The 17,009-nt window shown below is 35.5% G+C and overlaps 1 protein-coding gene across 1 annotated transcript; it reads right to left on the bottom strand.

Moving 5' to 3' along the window:
- Positions 1-1,458: 1,458 nt before the first annotated feature.
- Positions 1,459-16,595, bottom strand: LOC131990059 (copper chaperone for superoxide dismutase-like). The gene is made up of 8 exons (XM_059355448.1): positions 16,461-16,595; positions 16,153-16,225; positions 14,365-14,502; positions 10,369-10,543; positions 9,148-9,208; positions 7,718-7,795; positions 6,314-6,417; positions 1,459-4,942 (listed from the first exon to the last, which is right to left on the bottom strand). Exons 1-8 carry the CDS (start codon positions 16,593-16,595, stop codon positions 4,783-4,785), a joined length of 924 nt encoding a protein of 307 aa, XP_059211431.1. The 3' UTR covers positions 1,459-4,782.
- Positions 16,596-17,009: the final 414 nt, after the last annotated feature.

Below are 17,009 nucleotides of genomic sequence, written 5' to 3'. Positions count from 1 at the left end.
GCAATCTTGGAGTCCTTACAATGAAATGAGATTTGAGTGAGGTGTAGAGACACTTTGACCTGTAAAAAACACTCATACATTTTGAGATTGCTGTTCACAAAAAGCATCTGCTCATGTGAACCATGCCTCGCAAAAAAGGAGATCTCTGAAGACCTGCGATCAAGAATCAAGCATCAGACTGGAAGGGGTTACAAAGTAACCTCAAAGACTTTAGTTATTCACCAGTCCACAGTTAGACAAATGGTCCACAAATGGAGATGATTTAGTTCTGTGGCTACTCTCCCTAGAAGTGGGTGCCTAGCCAAGTTCACTCCAAAGGCACAACGCAGAAAGCTCAGTGAGGTAAAAAAAAAACTAAAAAAACAAACTCCAACAAGTAAAGACTTGAAGGATTAATTGGAACTGGTTAACATCTCTAGTCATGAGTCTACCACACACACAAGATTGAACAGGTATGGTGTCCATGGCAGGACACCAAGGAGGAGGCTGCTGCTTTCCAAAGAAACATCACTGCATGCCTGAAGTTTGCCAAAGAGCACCTTGATGCTCCACAACACTACTGGGAAAATGTTTAGTGGACTGATGAAACTATGGTGGAATTGTTCATGAAGAACACACAGCAATAGGAATGGAGTAAAAAGGGCCCTCATACCAACATGAGAACATCATCCCAACAGTGAAGTATGATGGAGGGAGCATCATGACTGGGGCTGTTTTGCTGCCTCAGGGCCTGGACCACTTACTGTCAATGAAGGGAAAATGTATTCCCCATTGTATCAAGGTATTCTACAGGTTAATGTCAGAGTGGCTGCGTGCCAACTGAAGATCAGTAGAAGTTTGGTGATGCAGCAGGACAATGACCTTAAACAGCAAAGTGAATCTACTTCAGAATGACTTCTCAAAAGTAAATCTGCCTTTTTGAGCGGCTCAGTCGGAGCCCAGACCTCAATCCAATAGAGATGCTGTGGAAGGACCTCCAGAGAGCCGTTCACACCAGACATCCTATCCATATGGCTGAGCTGAAGCAGTTCTGAAAGCAAGAATGGTCCAGAAGTGTTTGGTTGAGGTTATTGCTGCCAAAGGAGGTTCGACCAGTTATTAAATCAAGGGTTTACTTACTTTTTCCACCATCACTTTGAATGTTTAATGGATGTGTTCAATAAAAACATGAAATATTGTAATTGTTTGTGTGGAATTAGGTTAAACAAATTGTGTTTGTCTATACTTGGGACTTAGATGCAGATCAGACCTAGATCAGACCACATTTTATGTCAAATTAATACAGAAAACAAGGTAATTTCAGAGGGTTCATATACTTTTTCTTGCAACTGTATTGAACTATTTGCATTTTTACAAGCCTCTCCTGTCCTCTCCTCTCAGCTCTGTGTAAACAGATTTTCAGTGAATATTTGTCACGTGACCGTTGGTCTCAGCAGAATCAATCATGGCTTCACAGTGTCTCTGAGGAGCAGAATTTAATGTTTTTAACAGGATCTAGTTATTACAAACAGTTTGATTTTTTAGCAACGCTTTAAATGAGACAAGTAGAATAAAGTGATTTTGACAGAAATATCACAATTTTAAGCTTTGTTTCGGTCACTCTTTCTAACAGAAACTTTCATAACCTTTGATCAAGGACTGTCGGAAAGCTCAAATTTGAACTATAATGCTTGTTTTTACAGTTTCTTTCTAAGATAAATGGTGTATTTTTGGCAATATTTTTAAGGGTGAAGTATTCCTTTAAAGACACTACTTTAGGCTCTGGGAAATACAGGATATTTTTTTTTCATATTTTCTGACATTTTTAAGCACAAAATTAATAATTTAATCACTACATCAGTAAATAAAACATACAAACATCGATTGCAGGCCTCAGACACGAATGAAAAAAGGACACTGGCCGAACATATTGGGGGGAAATTCAATAAGCTTATTCAGGCCTCAGCAGCACAAGACAGATGCTCAATTCGGGAAAATCAATGCAGAACTTGCTACACAATTTCATATGGCCAATACGGCGCACAACACCGTCCCAGTATTGACGTCTTCATCATCAGGAGGGAAAATGTGTTAACAGGAATCAACATGTGTCAGCAGGTAGAAGTTCTGCACATTATTATATCATCCTTCCATGATCACAGACCATTTACAACAAGAGGTTTTAAGCAGGAAAGTGTCAGTATGGCTCTTAAGTTGGCGATGAAGGAACTGAACACTCAAACTCCATGTTGTAAAAACAGCTGAACACACAATCCTCCAAGGAACCCCCCACTCGCACTTTTAACCCCCCTCAGCCTCTCGCTGTGTGTGGATGGAATTTGACTCTCTCTCTCTCTCTTCCCCTTCAAGCTCTTTCCAATCTCTCTTACCCAAGTCACTCACACCACCTCATGGATTTAAAATGAACACACTGACGCAAAGAAAAGTTCACATGGAGCTAAACATGGCACATGTCCTGAGTTAGCCCAGGGCTTCTAAAACTCTCTTCATTTTTAACCCTCTGAACCCCAACAAGAGGTTTCAGGGTGTATTTTGCTTCTTATTTTTTACATTTTACTCACTGTGGCCTTGTTTTTTACTGTAATATATAAAATATATATAAAATCTATAAGTCCTGCAGCTCTATGGAATCAGCACAATCGTGGCTAGAAGTGGGAACAACTCAAAGATGTCTTTTGTGCAGAATAACACAGTTATAATGACGTAAATCATTAAAAAAACAATTTGGATTTCTCTGATAAAATATTTTTTTAAAAATTGTAATACATTTGAATTTATATATAAAACACTTTTCAAGTGCCAGCAAGTGGAAATAATATTGGAAAAATAAAATTGTGTCTCCACATGCAATATATATTGAACTATTTACATATTTAAAGCCTCTTCTGTCCTGTTTAATGTTATTGACAGGATCTAGTAATAACAAACGCTTTATTTTTGGCGACGTTTTAAGGGAGACATGTAGAACGAAGTGATTTTGACAGAAATATCACTATTTTAAGCTTTGTTTTGGTTACTTTTCCTAACGATATCTTTCAGAACCTCAAGTACTGTCGGAAAATTCAAATCTTGATAGTTTCTTTCTACGATAACATTTTATTTTAGGCGACATTTGGCAACATAAGTAGGTAAACGTGGTTAGATCCAGGGGCTGCACATGTGGGAAAACATCTTCTATCCTGACAAAGGTCCCTTCATACCTTAACAACAACACATATCACGATATATAATGTTTTCTGGTTATTCAAAAAATAAATACTCTGTATGACATAACCACAATGAAACCCTATTTTTATAATTCATACTCCATGTTAGCAAAACGGTGCCTCCTATCGTTTGCTCCAGCTTCGTTTAAATGACATTAATATAGAAACATTGTAGAAAAAAATACATTTTCAAGTCGTTTTTGAAAATGTAAATCTTCATATCACCAAGACTTTCTACCACCACCTGGAGTGACAGAAGCCAGACACTACAGCCATTTATCCTGCACTTTTAGCTTTCTATTTGGACATTTCTATTGCCTTTTTGACACGTTTATACTAACATTTTATAAATTCTCAATCATAACTGATGTATCCAGTGTGGGATGTACAACAGTAAATTTTCTTAATAATAGTATCGCACTTTTTTGTCATCATATTTCTGTGTTGATTTCCCTCTTTAAGTTAAAAAATGTAAATATAATGGCTGCACAAGTCTTTTTTTTAATAATTGAGGTTTCATTGGGTTTTTCAATGAATCTTCACATTTTTTGTCGCCATATTTTGTGACGTCATCACATAATATATAATATCATAATTTTTGCAATGATTTCAGGAATTTACCATAATAGTGTTGGAGCCAAAATAGATTTTTTGTTTTTTTGGTTATAAAATGCAATTTATGACACTTCTAGATTGCTGCTCATTAAAACAGATGCATGACTTTTTATGTGTGCAGCAAGAAGGAGAATAAAGAGTTTTTGATAGCAGTAAAAAATAGGTTTCAATAAGGTATAAAACCATCAAATATAGATTGAAGCAGAATATTTTGTGAGATAAAAACATGTTGCAAATTTTGGAAATGATAACATCTGTCTTTTTACAATAAATTTAGACTTTACAACTATTTTTTACTACTTTTTTTTATTTTTTATTATTGAAAGTAATTCAAACATTCAAACTATTCAGCCACCACTGGAGTCCAATTCTCCCAATAAATTAATTATAATAATATTACTGCAGCCTAATCTTCATCTGCAACTATGCAGAAATGTTGTGTTTAACCAGAATTAAGAGACATGAAAAATAAAAGTTCTGCAGCATTTGAGTGTCGATTTAGTCATGAATGAAGCTTTCAAGCCCTGGTAAATATATATTTTTATATACATTTTTATGTAATCAATACTGCTACTACTTTAAGGAGGCTTGTATAATTAATTTAGACACTTTAATGGCAGCAGATACATGAGTTTAAACAGTGACGAGACAGTTGTGTCAGAGGCGACTGGTTATACAAACATATAAACAGAATTAACGGACATCTAGCTAATCAAAGGTGACTTTCACAAAGTCCCTGGCTGTTTTAATCTGCTTTAGTGCTTTTAAAATCCTCGGAGGACACTGACTGTGACCGCAAGAGGATTTTGTTTGATCACAAAGAGAGAGAAGGGAAAAAAAGGTCTTTGGTCCAGCTGTGTGGAAACATATTCCTCAGTGCTTCAGCTCTGACCCTCAGTCGATAATCGTCCCTTTCTGCTCAAACTGTCCGACAGCGACAGATACGGCCGGCGCTCGAGGTTCAGAGGTTTGCCGCCGGTGTCTCCATGCTGGTTTTGCTCCGACCTTTCCCAGCGATCGGCCGGTCTCTCTCCTCCCACAGCGTGACCCCGTCACACGCACAAATCTGTTTGGGATTTTGGAAAAGACCTGCTGATCGGGCGATGATCCCACAGGCCAGCCTGCAGAGGAGAGGACAGAGAAGAAAAACAGCTCAGAAAAGGCCCATCCTCATACTTATATCCTCATACAAAATATAAAATATGTATAAAATCTATAAGTCCTGTAGCTCTGTGGAATCAGCACAATCATGGCTAGAAGTGGGAACAACTCAAACATGTCTTTTGTGCAGAATAACACAGTTATAAAGGCATGAATCATAAACAAAGAAGAAATAAAAGTTGAATTTCTCTGATAAATTATTTTACCACTGGTTGCAGCTCTTGACCGATTTATATCAGTTAATGATTACATTTTTATTAACCCTCTGAACCCCAAGCAGTTATAGGGAGTTTTTGGCTTTTTTTATTTTATTTTAATTTTTTACATTTTACTAAACGTATTTTGTGCAGGATAACAGTTATGACATAAATCATTAAAAAGAAAAAAGAAAAAACACAGGTTGAATTTCTCTGAGAAATAATTTTTTAAAAATTGGATAAAAATTGACTCAAAAAATGCTTTTAGTGGAGAATAACAGATTTATAATGGTAAAAATCATTAAAAAAAAAAAGATACAATTCAAAAATTCACATTGAATAGAATTTATATACAAACAAATTTTCCAAGTGCTCACAAGGGTCATTAATATTGGGGGAAAAATTGGCTCTACATGCTATACATATAGAACTATTTACATGTTTCCAGCCTCTCCTGTCCTCTCCTCTCAGCTCTGTGTAAACAGATTTTCAGTGAATATTTGTCACGTGACTGTTCGTCTCAGCAGAATCAATCATGGCTTCACAGAGTCTCTGAGGAGCAGAATTTAATGTTTTTAACAGGATCTAGTTATTACAAACGGTTTGACTTTTAGCAACGTTTTAAATGAGACGTGTAGAATAAGGAGATTTTGAAAGAAATATCACAATTTTAAGCTTTGTTTTGGTTATTTTTTCTAATGGAAACTTTCATAACCTATTGTCAAATCAAGGACTGTATGAAAAATTGTCAAATTTCAACAATAATGCCAGTTTTTAAAGTTTCTTTCTACCATAAACAGTGTATTTTTGGCAATCTATTAAAGAAAACATAAATTTCAATCCCACTGGGTTTTAAGGTAACACATGGTGAGTAATTAAAATATAAATGGTCATTTTAAGGGTGAAATATTCCTTTAAAGACACTACTTTTTGGCAAGGTTTTAAACAAGACATGTAGAATAAAGTCATTTTGACAGAAATATCACAATTTTAAGCTTCGTTTTGGTCACTTTTTCTAATAGAAACTAAAGTAAACTAATAAAGCTCAAATTCTGCCGATTAAGTTTCATTCTACGATAAACCTTTGGCGATCCCTTATAGAAAACATACATTTCAGAGGGTTAAACCACTCACCTTTCCCCAGAGTTCCCTGTCTGTGTGGAGAGAGGGTGACCGCCTCGACCCAAGTCGTCCTCGCCTGCATCCACCACCAGCGACCGACCAATCACATCCCACACCTGCAGCAACAAACATATCAATGAAGACGGAAAAAAAAGAACAACAAAAACTGTCATTAGGCCTGTGACGATAATCAATATATCGACTTATCGTTCAATAAACAAAAATGGAAACAATAGTTTTTCCTGACTCGATCAATCGTCATTTACATGCGTGTTTGTTTACACAAGTCATCAACATTCAGTCACACACACACACACACACACACACACACACACACACACACACACACACACACACACACACACACACACACACACACACACACACACACACACACACACACACACACACACACACACACACACACACACACACACACACACACACACACACACACACACACACACACACAGCTGGGAACAGAAAACATGGCGGGAGTTGCGGGACATGGAGCGCCCTCCACTAACTGACAACTTTGCAATCAAGGATATGGCGATATATCGATATAAAAAACATATCAATATATTTTTAAATGTGATATGGAATTTGACCATATCGCATATATTGTATTGATAAAGTTCAATTTTTTTTCTTTCTTTATATATAAATACTGCCCTTACTAGGGTTTGTCATATTTAGTTATTTTGTAATGTTCATTATTCTTTTCTCATATAAATATATTTATTTCGGAAAAAGATTGGCCTATTTTATTTCATAGGCTACTTTTATTTAAGAAGGTTTTCATTTAAATGTGCACTTTATGGAGCTTTGATTTTATAATAAGGTACTCCTGTTGTTATACAGTATTTATGTTCACTTAAATAAACAGTTTCAATAAAACTACTTGTGACATGTCATATTTGGCTTTGACTGAACATTTGCTCTCACTTTGCGATAAAAATAATGGGATATATATCGTACATCGATATTCAGCCTAAATATATCGGGATATGACTTTTGGTCCATATCGTCCAGCCCTACAGCACGTTACTCACTTTATAGCTAAAGAGATGCAGCCATTCATCACGGTTGAGAAACCAGCGTTTAGATTAATGCTGCAGACTTTTGATAGGCAGGACGAATTGCCAAGAAAAACTTTCCCAAATAGCCATTCCAGCATTTCAATGCCAATGTTCAATATTCTTGAGAATTAAAAGTTAATTGCTCTTAAGAAGGATGAACTTGAATTATTATGCTCCAATATCATTATATCAGCGGCATAAAAAATAAACATCATAGTTTCTGGGAAAATATATCGTCCTAAAAAATGTGTTATCGTAACAGGCCTAGCTGTCATCTGGTTTTATTTTGGAAATTAGATGCTGATACACGACACCTTATGTGTGTGTGTGTTACCTTCAGCTGACCATCCTCTTGTCTAAATGAGGCTCTTCCATCTGGTCCAGCCACAATATTTCCCAGATCACCTACATGCTGTACGACAACAACAACAACACAGAGAATAAATAACACTGAGCTGTAGAACAGACATATATATATATACATATATATGTATATATATATATATATATATATATATATATATAAATACAGTCGAGGAGCCAGGAAACATGTCTCGTTTAAAACATCTCCAAAGATAAAGCGTTTGTAATAACTAGATCCTGTTAAAAAGCTGATATTTAGACATTTCCCAATGATTTTGGTTATTATCAAGAAAACCAAGTCCATGTCCACCAAAATGTCTAAATATCAGCTCTTAAATTAAACTCTCATCAGCTATTTTTGTTGTTTTTATTATATTTGTCCAAACAAATTTACCTTTAGTTGTACCAGACATTAAATGAACAAGATATTGAAGGAAAAGGGTGGTCTAATAATTTTTTCCATGACTGTATATTAATTACTCGCCATGTGTTACCTTAAATCCCAACAGGATTGAAATGAATGTTTTCTTTAATAGATCGCCAAAAAATACAGTTAGAAAGAAACTGTAAAAACAGGCATTATTGTTGCAATTTGAACTATCAGACATTCTGACATTTGATAATAGGTTATTAAAGTTTCCGTTAGAAAAAGTAACCAAAACAAAGCTTAAAATTTTGATATTTCTATCACAATCTCTATATCTTAATAACACTGAGCTATAGACGTGAACACACACAGGGAGTATAAAGACAGGAAACATATCTCGTTTAAAACGTCTCCAAAAATAAGCGTTTTTAATAACTAGATCCTGTTAAAAACATTAAATTCTGCTCCTCAGAGACACTGTGAAGCCATGATTGATTCTGCTGAGACGAACGGTCACGTGACAAATATTCACTGAAAATCTTTTTACACAGAGCTGAGAGGAGAGGACAGGACTGTAAAAATGTAAGCCACAATATTTCCCAGATCACCTACATGATGCGACAACAACAACAACACAGAGAATAAATAACACTGAGCTATAGACGTGAACACACACACAGGGAGTATAAATACAGTAGAGGAGCTGCCGGAGACTTGAAGCTCTGTCACACACACTTTAGTGAAAATTTAGCACCTGAAGCAGAACTGCTACGAAATGGCTCCTGTGGGACAGATTTGGCAACCTGAGAGGCGTTTCCCATCTTACATTTGGCTTGTGCTGGAATTTTATTATAGCTCAGAGGTGATTTTGTCAGGATTTATGAGAAGAGGATCCATTATTTACAGACATCTAAATGTTCAGGCACCAAACGGTCTGACAGAGTGGAGCACGCACTCTCCAAAAAATGAGAACAATGAATGATTATAATGGAAAGTTATTTTTATAGAGTATTAGGGAACAAATGTGACTTTACCCTCTCAGTGTCCCCTGGACCGCCGTGACGCTTTCCGAAGGGGTTATAGTGCTCGCCACAACTGGAGTATTACACAAAAGAGAAAAAGAAATTGTATCTAATTAAATATTAGTGAGATAATTTATTTGTAGTGCAATTTTATACAACAGCATTGCAAGTTTAAAGGAGTTTATTAGTCTATTTGAGCAAAAAAGACCATTAGTTAGAAAACTGGTCATGTCTATATAGTTATTCTTTACTCTTATTCTATGTTTCCCATGAAATTAGATTGCTATTTTCCACAGGGAGCACCAAAAGTAAAAACAAAAATTAAAGTTCCTTGTACTTGTTGTTAACCCTCTGAACCCTAACATCCTGCCGGGATTGAAATGTATGTTTATTTTTAAAAATCACCAAAAATACATAGTTTGCTGTAGAAAGAAACTGTAAAAACAGCCATTATCATCAAAATCTGAACTTTCCAAGAGTTCTTGAACGTATCATAAGTTATGAAAGTTTGTTAGAAAAAATAACCAAAACGAACCTTAAAGTTGTAATATTTCTGTCAAAATCGTGTCGTAAAAAAAAGGGTTTGTAATAACTAGATCCTGTTAAAAAAATGTCCAATATTCATGACACTTGTGGGCACTTGGAAAAGTGTCTTATAAATAAATTAAATTTTATTCCAATTTAGAAATATATATTTATCGAAGAAATTTAACTTCATAATATTATATTTATAGTAATAAATATAGTATTATTAATATGTAGTTTTAAGTATTATTGAAATACAAATATTATTAGTAAGTATTATTTATAATATTAAATTTACAGTATTAAATCTAGTACTATAAATATCATATTAGTATTATTAAAATAGAAATCTATTATTAAGTTACTTACAAGTTACTAATTATTAGTAAGTTGTATTTGTAAACTATATTTATTGTTTTAAATATAGTATTGTAAATATGATGATTTATGTCATTATAACTGTGTTATTCTGCACTTAAGACGTGACTGAGTTGTTCCCACTTCTAGCCATGATTGTGCTGATTCCATAGAGCTGCAGGACTTATAGATTTGATATACATTTTACATATTGCAGTGAAATACAAGGCCACAGTGAGTAAAATGTAAAAAAACAGAGCAAAAATCACCCTTAAAACGGCTCGTTGGGGTTCAGAGGGTTAGGGACAATATTATAAAATGTGTCAGTGTTATCAAGAGCAGGCGTCCTACCTGAGGCAGTCCTGTGTGAGGTCCCCCAGCGCGTGGACATGGAGGCCGTGGGGTCCCGGCTCCAACCCGTCGATGGTCCCGTCGATCAAACATCGATCCTCCGACAGCTGCAGGAAGCGCACCACCCCCTGGATGTTCCCCACACCAGCCAGCATGGCCACCGCTGATCCCAGGTCTGACAGACACACACACACACACACACACACACACACACACACACACACACACACACACACACACACACACACACACACACACACACACACACACACACGTTTCATCACATCTGTAAACATCCCGACTGTGCTCACGTGTTCATATGTGGCATAAGAATGCATCACAAATGCGTCTCGAGTGACTGCCGCTGATCCGATTATGTCTCTCAGCTCACATTTGATGTTATCTGAAGGGAAACTGGAAAGTTGTCTGATCTGTTGTCAACCATAACCGACACTGTTTGAGAGATTAGCCGTGCTAAACGTGTCCTGCAAACATGACTTGGCTCTCACCTGGTGCGGCTGCAGTCACGCTCCAGCACATATCAGGTCACATACGAGTAACCGTGGCGATCAGATCCTGGTGCACACTAAATATGTGCAATCACACTTCTATTTAAAGCTTTAAAACTTGTCATATGTTCATTGAGGACATGTGTTACTGATATATGTGGGAACAGCATCTTCGCTCTGCAGGGAGACCAAGTCACGACTTTTCCCTGCCGATTTATTTATCCATTAAAAGCAGAATTAGCAAAACATATTGGCACTCATTTATCAAACGAGCGTACACCAGAAAGTGAGCGTAAAGTGGGCGTACGATCATTTCTACGCAAGGCTCGCCATTTATCAATATGGGCGTGAGCGGAGGGTACGATCAGATCTCAGTCTGCTCTCAGCTCGCGTACGCAAATTGGAGTCAGCGTGAAGTTGTGAAGAGAATTAATCTTAGACTATAGTATCGATGCCTGGAGAGGATAAAACATTATTTTAATGGTGACAAACCAAAGCGTGTTTAGGCTCTTTAACCAGAATACTAGCCGAGGCTATTAAATGTTGTTGTCTGCTATTTACCGTTATCCTGCTGGACACTGGAGCATCAGCATCTCCACCAGCGGTTCTCCCCAAATAGAACAGAATTATTACTAAATGTAAAGAGGTGAATAATATATCTCCATCATAATAATAGCTATATTTGCATATTATATAGGCTATGAGGCTTTATATATCACAATGTATAAATAAATTATTCCAACCTCACCTAGAGTTTAATGGTCCTCTACTCTGCTGACAGCACCACTGATTTCCTTCTTTTTCACTTTTTATGCTGCCAAACAAAACCAGTTTGTTGTGTTGCAGCTGTTGGACGTCAGCGTTTCACTTTCTGACTGAGAAATTCCTCTTCTTTTAGAATTAAAACTTACTTTAAAACATTGTTTACCTCCTTCAACAAAAAAGCTGTGAAAACGTCTGAACTCCAAATGTAAAATATTTACAAAACTTGTTTGAGTGTATATGTAACTATAAATACTTTTATTTCATAAACCTCCGTCGCTGCATATTTCTGTAATATGTCTATCGCTCCTGTTGTAACGGTGCACTTTTCTAATAAAGCTGACTTTAAAAAAAAGAAAAGGAAAAAAAAATCCTCTTTTTAGCTGTATTGTGCTTCGGTGTTGTAAACTCTTGGGGCGATATATTATATATTATATATATATATATATATATTATATATATAAGGGCGTGACGTTAAAATGATGCTTGTTTCGAGCCGCCACATTTATCAACAGCCGACCATTTTTACGCTGTGATTGGAGAGATACAAACGTTTGATAAATCACACGTGAACCCTGTCGTAAGACCAAATATACGCTCAGATCTGCCTCTGACCTCGAGCCAGTGGGGCTATTGAGCTGCTTTTCAATAAGTGGGAACCTGTTTGGCACAAAAGATGCATGCACACGGCTCATGCAGGTGACGCAATAAACATACACAGGTCCTACTAATGGTTTCACACAATCAGACTTATGTACAGGTGATAACAGAGTTAGATATGCTGCGAGGCGCCAGCAAAGGTGAGGAAGAAGAAGGCGGCTGGCAGGTAAACAGAGCTGAATTCAACAAAGTTTAAAGGATTTTTTGCTCCTGTTACATTTTGCATGGAATAAGTTACAGAATTACTGGAAACTAATGTAATTGAGCTCTATTAAATCTAAACTGAGAGTACTTGAGGAAGACTCTATAACATGTACGTGTTTTTCATTATCTGTTTGTAAATGTAATCATTTTTGCTTTTTTGTTTGTCCTTGGTTTGTGTTTTTACTGTGTCATTTTGTAATTTTTTTGTATTTTTTGCTGCATATATTGGCCAGCTCTCCCTTGAAAAATATGTTCTTAATGTCAATGGGATTTTCCTGGTTAAATAAAGGTTATAATGATAAAAATAATTTACTCACTGTCATTGTTAAATAATAACAATTGAAGAATAATTGATTTATATAATACTTTTAAAAAATACTCAAGACTGCTTTACATATATATATATATATATATATATATATTTTTTTTTTTTTTTTTTTTCCCTATCACGGCAGTGTAAAAGTGCTGCATTTCTATGGAAACATCCATTGCTCAAAATAATCCCCCAAATATTCAAATTAAAATATTAATTTAAAAAAACAGTGTTAAATTTTCTTGGTTATTTATTTTTTTTAAAATAGGAAAACAATAAATATGTATATACAACACTTTTCGAATTGTCCATAAATGTTACAAATATTAGAAAAAAAATTGTTTCTCCACATGCTGTACGTATGGAACTTTTTGCATTTTACAACCTCTCCTGTCCTCTCCTCTTAGCTCTGTGTAAACAGTCTGCAGGTCTGTCCAAATTTTGCTGAATGTCAGTAACATGTGAACATGATTCGTTAAGTAATTTCAAAATCCAAAGATAATCTCCGTCTTTACAGTTTCTGGCTTCATTTTAAAGGAACATAACATGCCTTTTAAACCCGTTGTGGGTTTCAGAGAGATAATACTTTAAAAAAAAAAAAAGGCTTTGAAATGTCATGAGGAAGAAACAGCATTCAGCGTGTTTGTTAGACTTCAAGGCTGCACGCAGTTTGTTCTGGTGAGTGACACTGAATGTAAACATCACGTTTGTTTGTTCAGAAGGAAGCTCGACAGAACACTTTCAGACAGTTAGAAATAATAATAACTAAAAGGCTGTTCAAAAAGTAAGTCTGACACACACACAATAGAAGCAAATAAAGTCTTATCAAACAGCCTACAACTGGTTTAATCCTCCTCTTATGTTGCAGCTCAAATTGACCCACAGTTAAAAGATCTAAAAAAATAGTTAAAAAGTAAAGTTAATAGAATAAATAATAATAATAATAAATGAATAATAAAGTAAATATGTACAATTAAACATTTTAAAAATCAAAGTCATGTAAAACCATTGTATTCAATATGTAGGTCTTTCCAATGTACATTTAAAAAAAGTTTTAACATGCATTTTTTTAAATGGAAAACGATTGAATTATCCTCATTAAACCTGATCTGTGAAAGGTAAAGAACACCATTGCACTAAATATTGATTGAAATTGTTAGTAATAGTAATAATAATAATAATAATAATAATAATAATAATAATAATAATAATAATAATAGGTTTAATTTATAAGCGCCTTTCTAACACTAAAGGACACTGTACAATAATTAGAACAGAAGTATTGGTTCTTAGAAGTAATGGAGTTATTAATGAAATATAAACAATGGTTATTTGGATTTTTTAGTTTCTGGACCTTTAGGTATATAAAAATCCCTTGGGTTATTGCTGGTTATTGAAAAAACGAACAAAACAGGGGTTAAAAAGAGAAAATGTGTCATTAAATCTGCTCAGACTTTTGTAACTAGAATATTTCTAATCCTGCCGACGCTTTGTGTTCAGTGGCAGTAAGAACGGAGGTGTGAGCCTGCTGTCCTGTTTGTTTCTCACCTGGCTCTGATCCTCCCAGGCCTCTCAGCACGGCTCTGCGTCCCGTGCTCTCGATCAGAGCCTGAACCTCTGCACTGGTCAGACACGACTCCACCAACACCTGCTCCTGACCCACGTCCACGCTGACAGACTGCACGCCTGCAAACACCACAACAGCAACAGAAATGATCACAGGATAGAGCAGAAAGTACACTTATCAGGCAAAACGACAAAACTTTTCTGCTTCCACCTTCTCAAATGTGAGGATTTGCTCCTTTTTCGGCTTTATCTCTAAGACCAACGGTCACGTGACAAATATTCACTGAAAATCTGTTTACACAGAGCAGAGGGGAGAGGACAGGGGAGGCTGGAAACATGCAAATAGTTCCATATGTATAGCATGTAAAAACACACTTCCCCCCACAATAGTCATGACACTTGTAAACACTTAGGGAAAGTGTTGTTTATATAAATTCCATTTTATTTAAATATTTGAATTGTTTCATAGTTGTTTTTAATGATTTATTTCATTATAATTCTGTTTTCTGCACAAAAAGAAACATTTTTGAGTCATGATTGTGCTGATTCCATAGCGCTGCAGGACTTATATATTTTATATATTACAGTAAAATACAAGGCCACAGTGAGTAAAATGTAAAAACAATGGTAAAAACACATAAAACACGACCTAACTAGGTTAGAGGTTCAGATGGTTAAACATTAACTGTACAAGTTAATTTGTTATATATTAACTGTAAAAAGATTGTACAGCTGTGAGGAAAACAAAGCTTAAAATTGTGATATTTCTGTCAAAATCACTTTATTCTACATGTCTCATTTTGAAAGTTGCCAAAACTAAAGCGTTTGTAATAACTAGATCCTGTTAAAAACATTAAATTCTGCTCCTCAGAGACACTGTGAAGACATGATTGATTCTGCTGAGACGAACGGTCACGTGACGAATATTCACTGAAAATATGTTTACACAGAGCTGAGAGGAGAGTACAGGAGAGGCGGTAATGTGAATGGTTCAATATTTATAGCATGTGGAGGCACAATTTTTTTTACCCCAATATTATTCCTACTTGCTGGCACTTGAAAAAGTGTTTTAAATATAAATTCAATTTTATTCCAATTTAAAAAAATATATTTTATCAGAGGAATCCAACTTGGTTTTTATTTATTTATTTATGATTTATGTCATGTTATTCTGCACAAAAGACATGTTTGAGTTGTTCCCACTTCTAGCCACGATTGAAAACTGTTGTATATATACATTTATATTATATGATATTATATATTTATTTCATTTTTAATGATTTATTCCATTATAACTGTGTTGTTCTGCACAAAAAATAACATTTTTGAGTCATGATTGTGCTGATTCCATACCGCTGCAGGACTTAAATAAAAGGCCACAACGAGTAAAATGCCAAAAAAAAAAAAAAAAACACCCTGAAACAGCTTGTTTGGGTTTACTTGATGGCACTTAACTTGTGGTGCTGAAAGCTCCAGAAAAAAATGAAAAACTCAACAGCAAGTGTGGCGGCAGTGTTGACTTGTAATAAAATGTGCTGCCTATAAAAACTAAACTCGCCTTGCTGCGTATTATGACTTGATACACTTTGCAGTGGAATGCATGAATAAAGGGCAGCTATAAAGAAGTGACAGATAAAAGCAGTTTGTGCTGTGTCATGCTCCTCTGCTGTGTCACACTGACTGTTGAAGGAGCTGCACGAGGAGCTGTTTCAGAGCAGTAAACATGCAGCAACAGCTCCTCTCACTGTGATACTTTAAATGTTCCTTTACCTGGTTTCCCCTCCAGAGCAGCTCTGACTTTAACCGCGCAGCTCTCACATGTCATCTGCACTGCAAACTCCAGCTGTGCAGGAAAAAACACACATAAAACACCTGTAGCTGCAAAAAATCCTGAATATTATTATATCAGCGTGTAAACTGGAGCTGTTATCTAACTGCGCAGCAACACTGTGACTTCACCATGTCAGCGGCACAATAACAAAGTATGTTTTTGTTGCTATTATTGTTATTTTTAGGCTTAAATTGCGTCAGTAAAGCATTAAGGAGGCTGTAAATGTGAGCAGAAATGACTGGCAAACCTTGGTTGGTCCCACTGAGTCCATGTTGTGAGCACACGTCGCCGCCTGGGCGATGAAAACTGAATTAATTAGATAACTTCCCACTTTTCTAGAAACGGAAACGAACCAGCTGGTCCTGCTAGCGCGCGCCGCCATGTTTGTGAGGTCACTGTGACGTTGGCGCACCTTACCGCCCTCACGTGACGACCACCTGCAACTGCAGCGAGCAATTTTGTTTTATTGTCATTTTCCCTCAGCTTCAATATCAGCTAAAATTAAATAACTAATGAAATATGGACTTTGAAAGATACTTAATATGAGTAATATTGGTAAGTATTTATTAATGTATTATTTATTTATTATAATACTATATTTGCAGTTAATTGGTTTTGTTTTATTTCTTGTGTCTTGTTTTCATTTCCTGTTTTGTCTTGTTCAAACTATTGTACAGTGTCCTTGAGTATTATTATTATTATTATTATTATCATTATTATTATTATTATTTATAGTGTTAAATATAGTATTATAAATATTATATTACAGGTATTTAAATAGATACATTTAATAGAT

This window comes from Centropristis striata, chromosome 17, assembly GCF_030273125.1.
Source record: "Centropristis striata isolate RG_2023a ecotype Rhode Island chromosome 17, C.striata_1.0, whole genome shotgun sequence".
Taxonomy (NCBI): Eukaryota; Metazoa; Chordata; class Actinopteri; order Perciformes; family Serranidae; genus Centropristis; species Centropristis striata.
The sequence above is the reverse complement of the archived record's forward strand: the minus strand, read 5'-3'. Positions and strand labels throughout refer to the sequence as shown.

Bases quoted from the DNA above. Each gene is read 5' to 3' on its own strand.
- LOC131990059 (XM_059355448.1), bottom strand. From the start codon at position 16,595: ATGGCGGCGCGCGCTAGCAGGACCAGCTGGTTCGTTTCCGTTTCTAGA. The intron at 16,226-16,460 runs GTTTGCCAGTCA...TTTCCTGCACAG, and splicing joins ACTCAGTGGGACCAACCAAG to CTGGAGTTTGCAGTGCAGAT. The intron at 10,544-14,364 runs GTGAGAAACAAA...TGTGTCTGTCAG, and splicing joins CCTGGGAGGATCAGAGCCAG to ACCTGGGATCAGCGGTGGCC.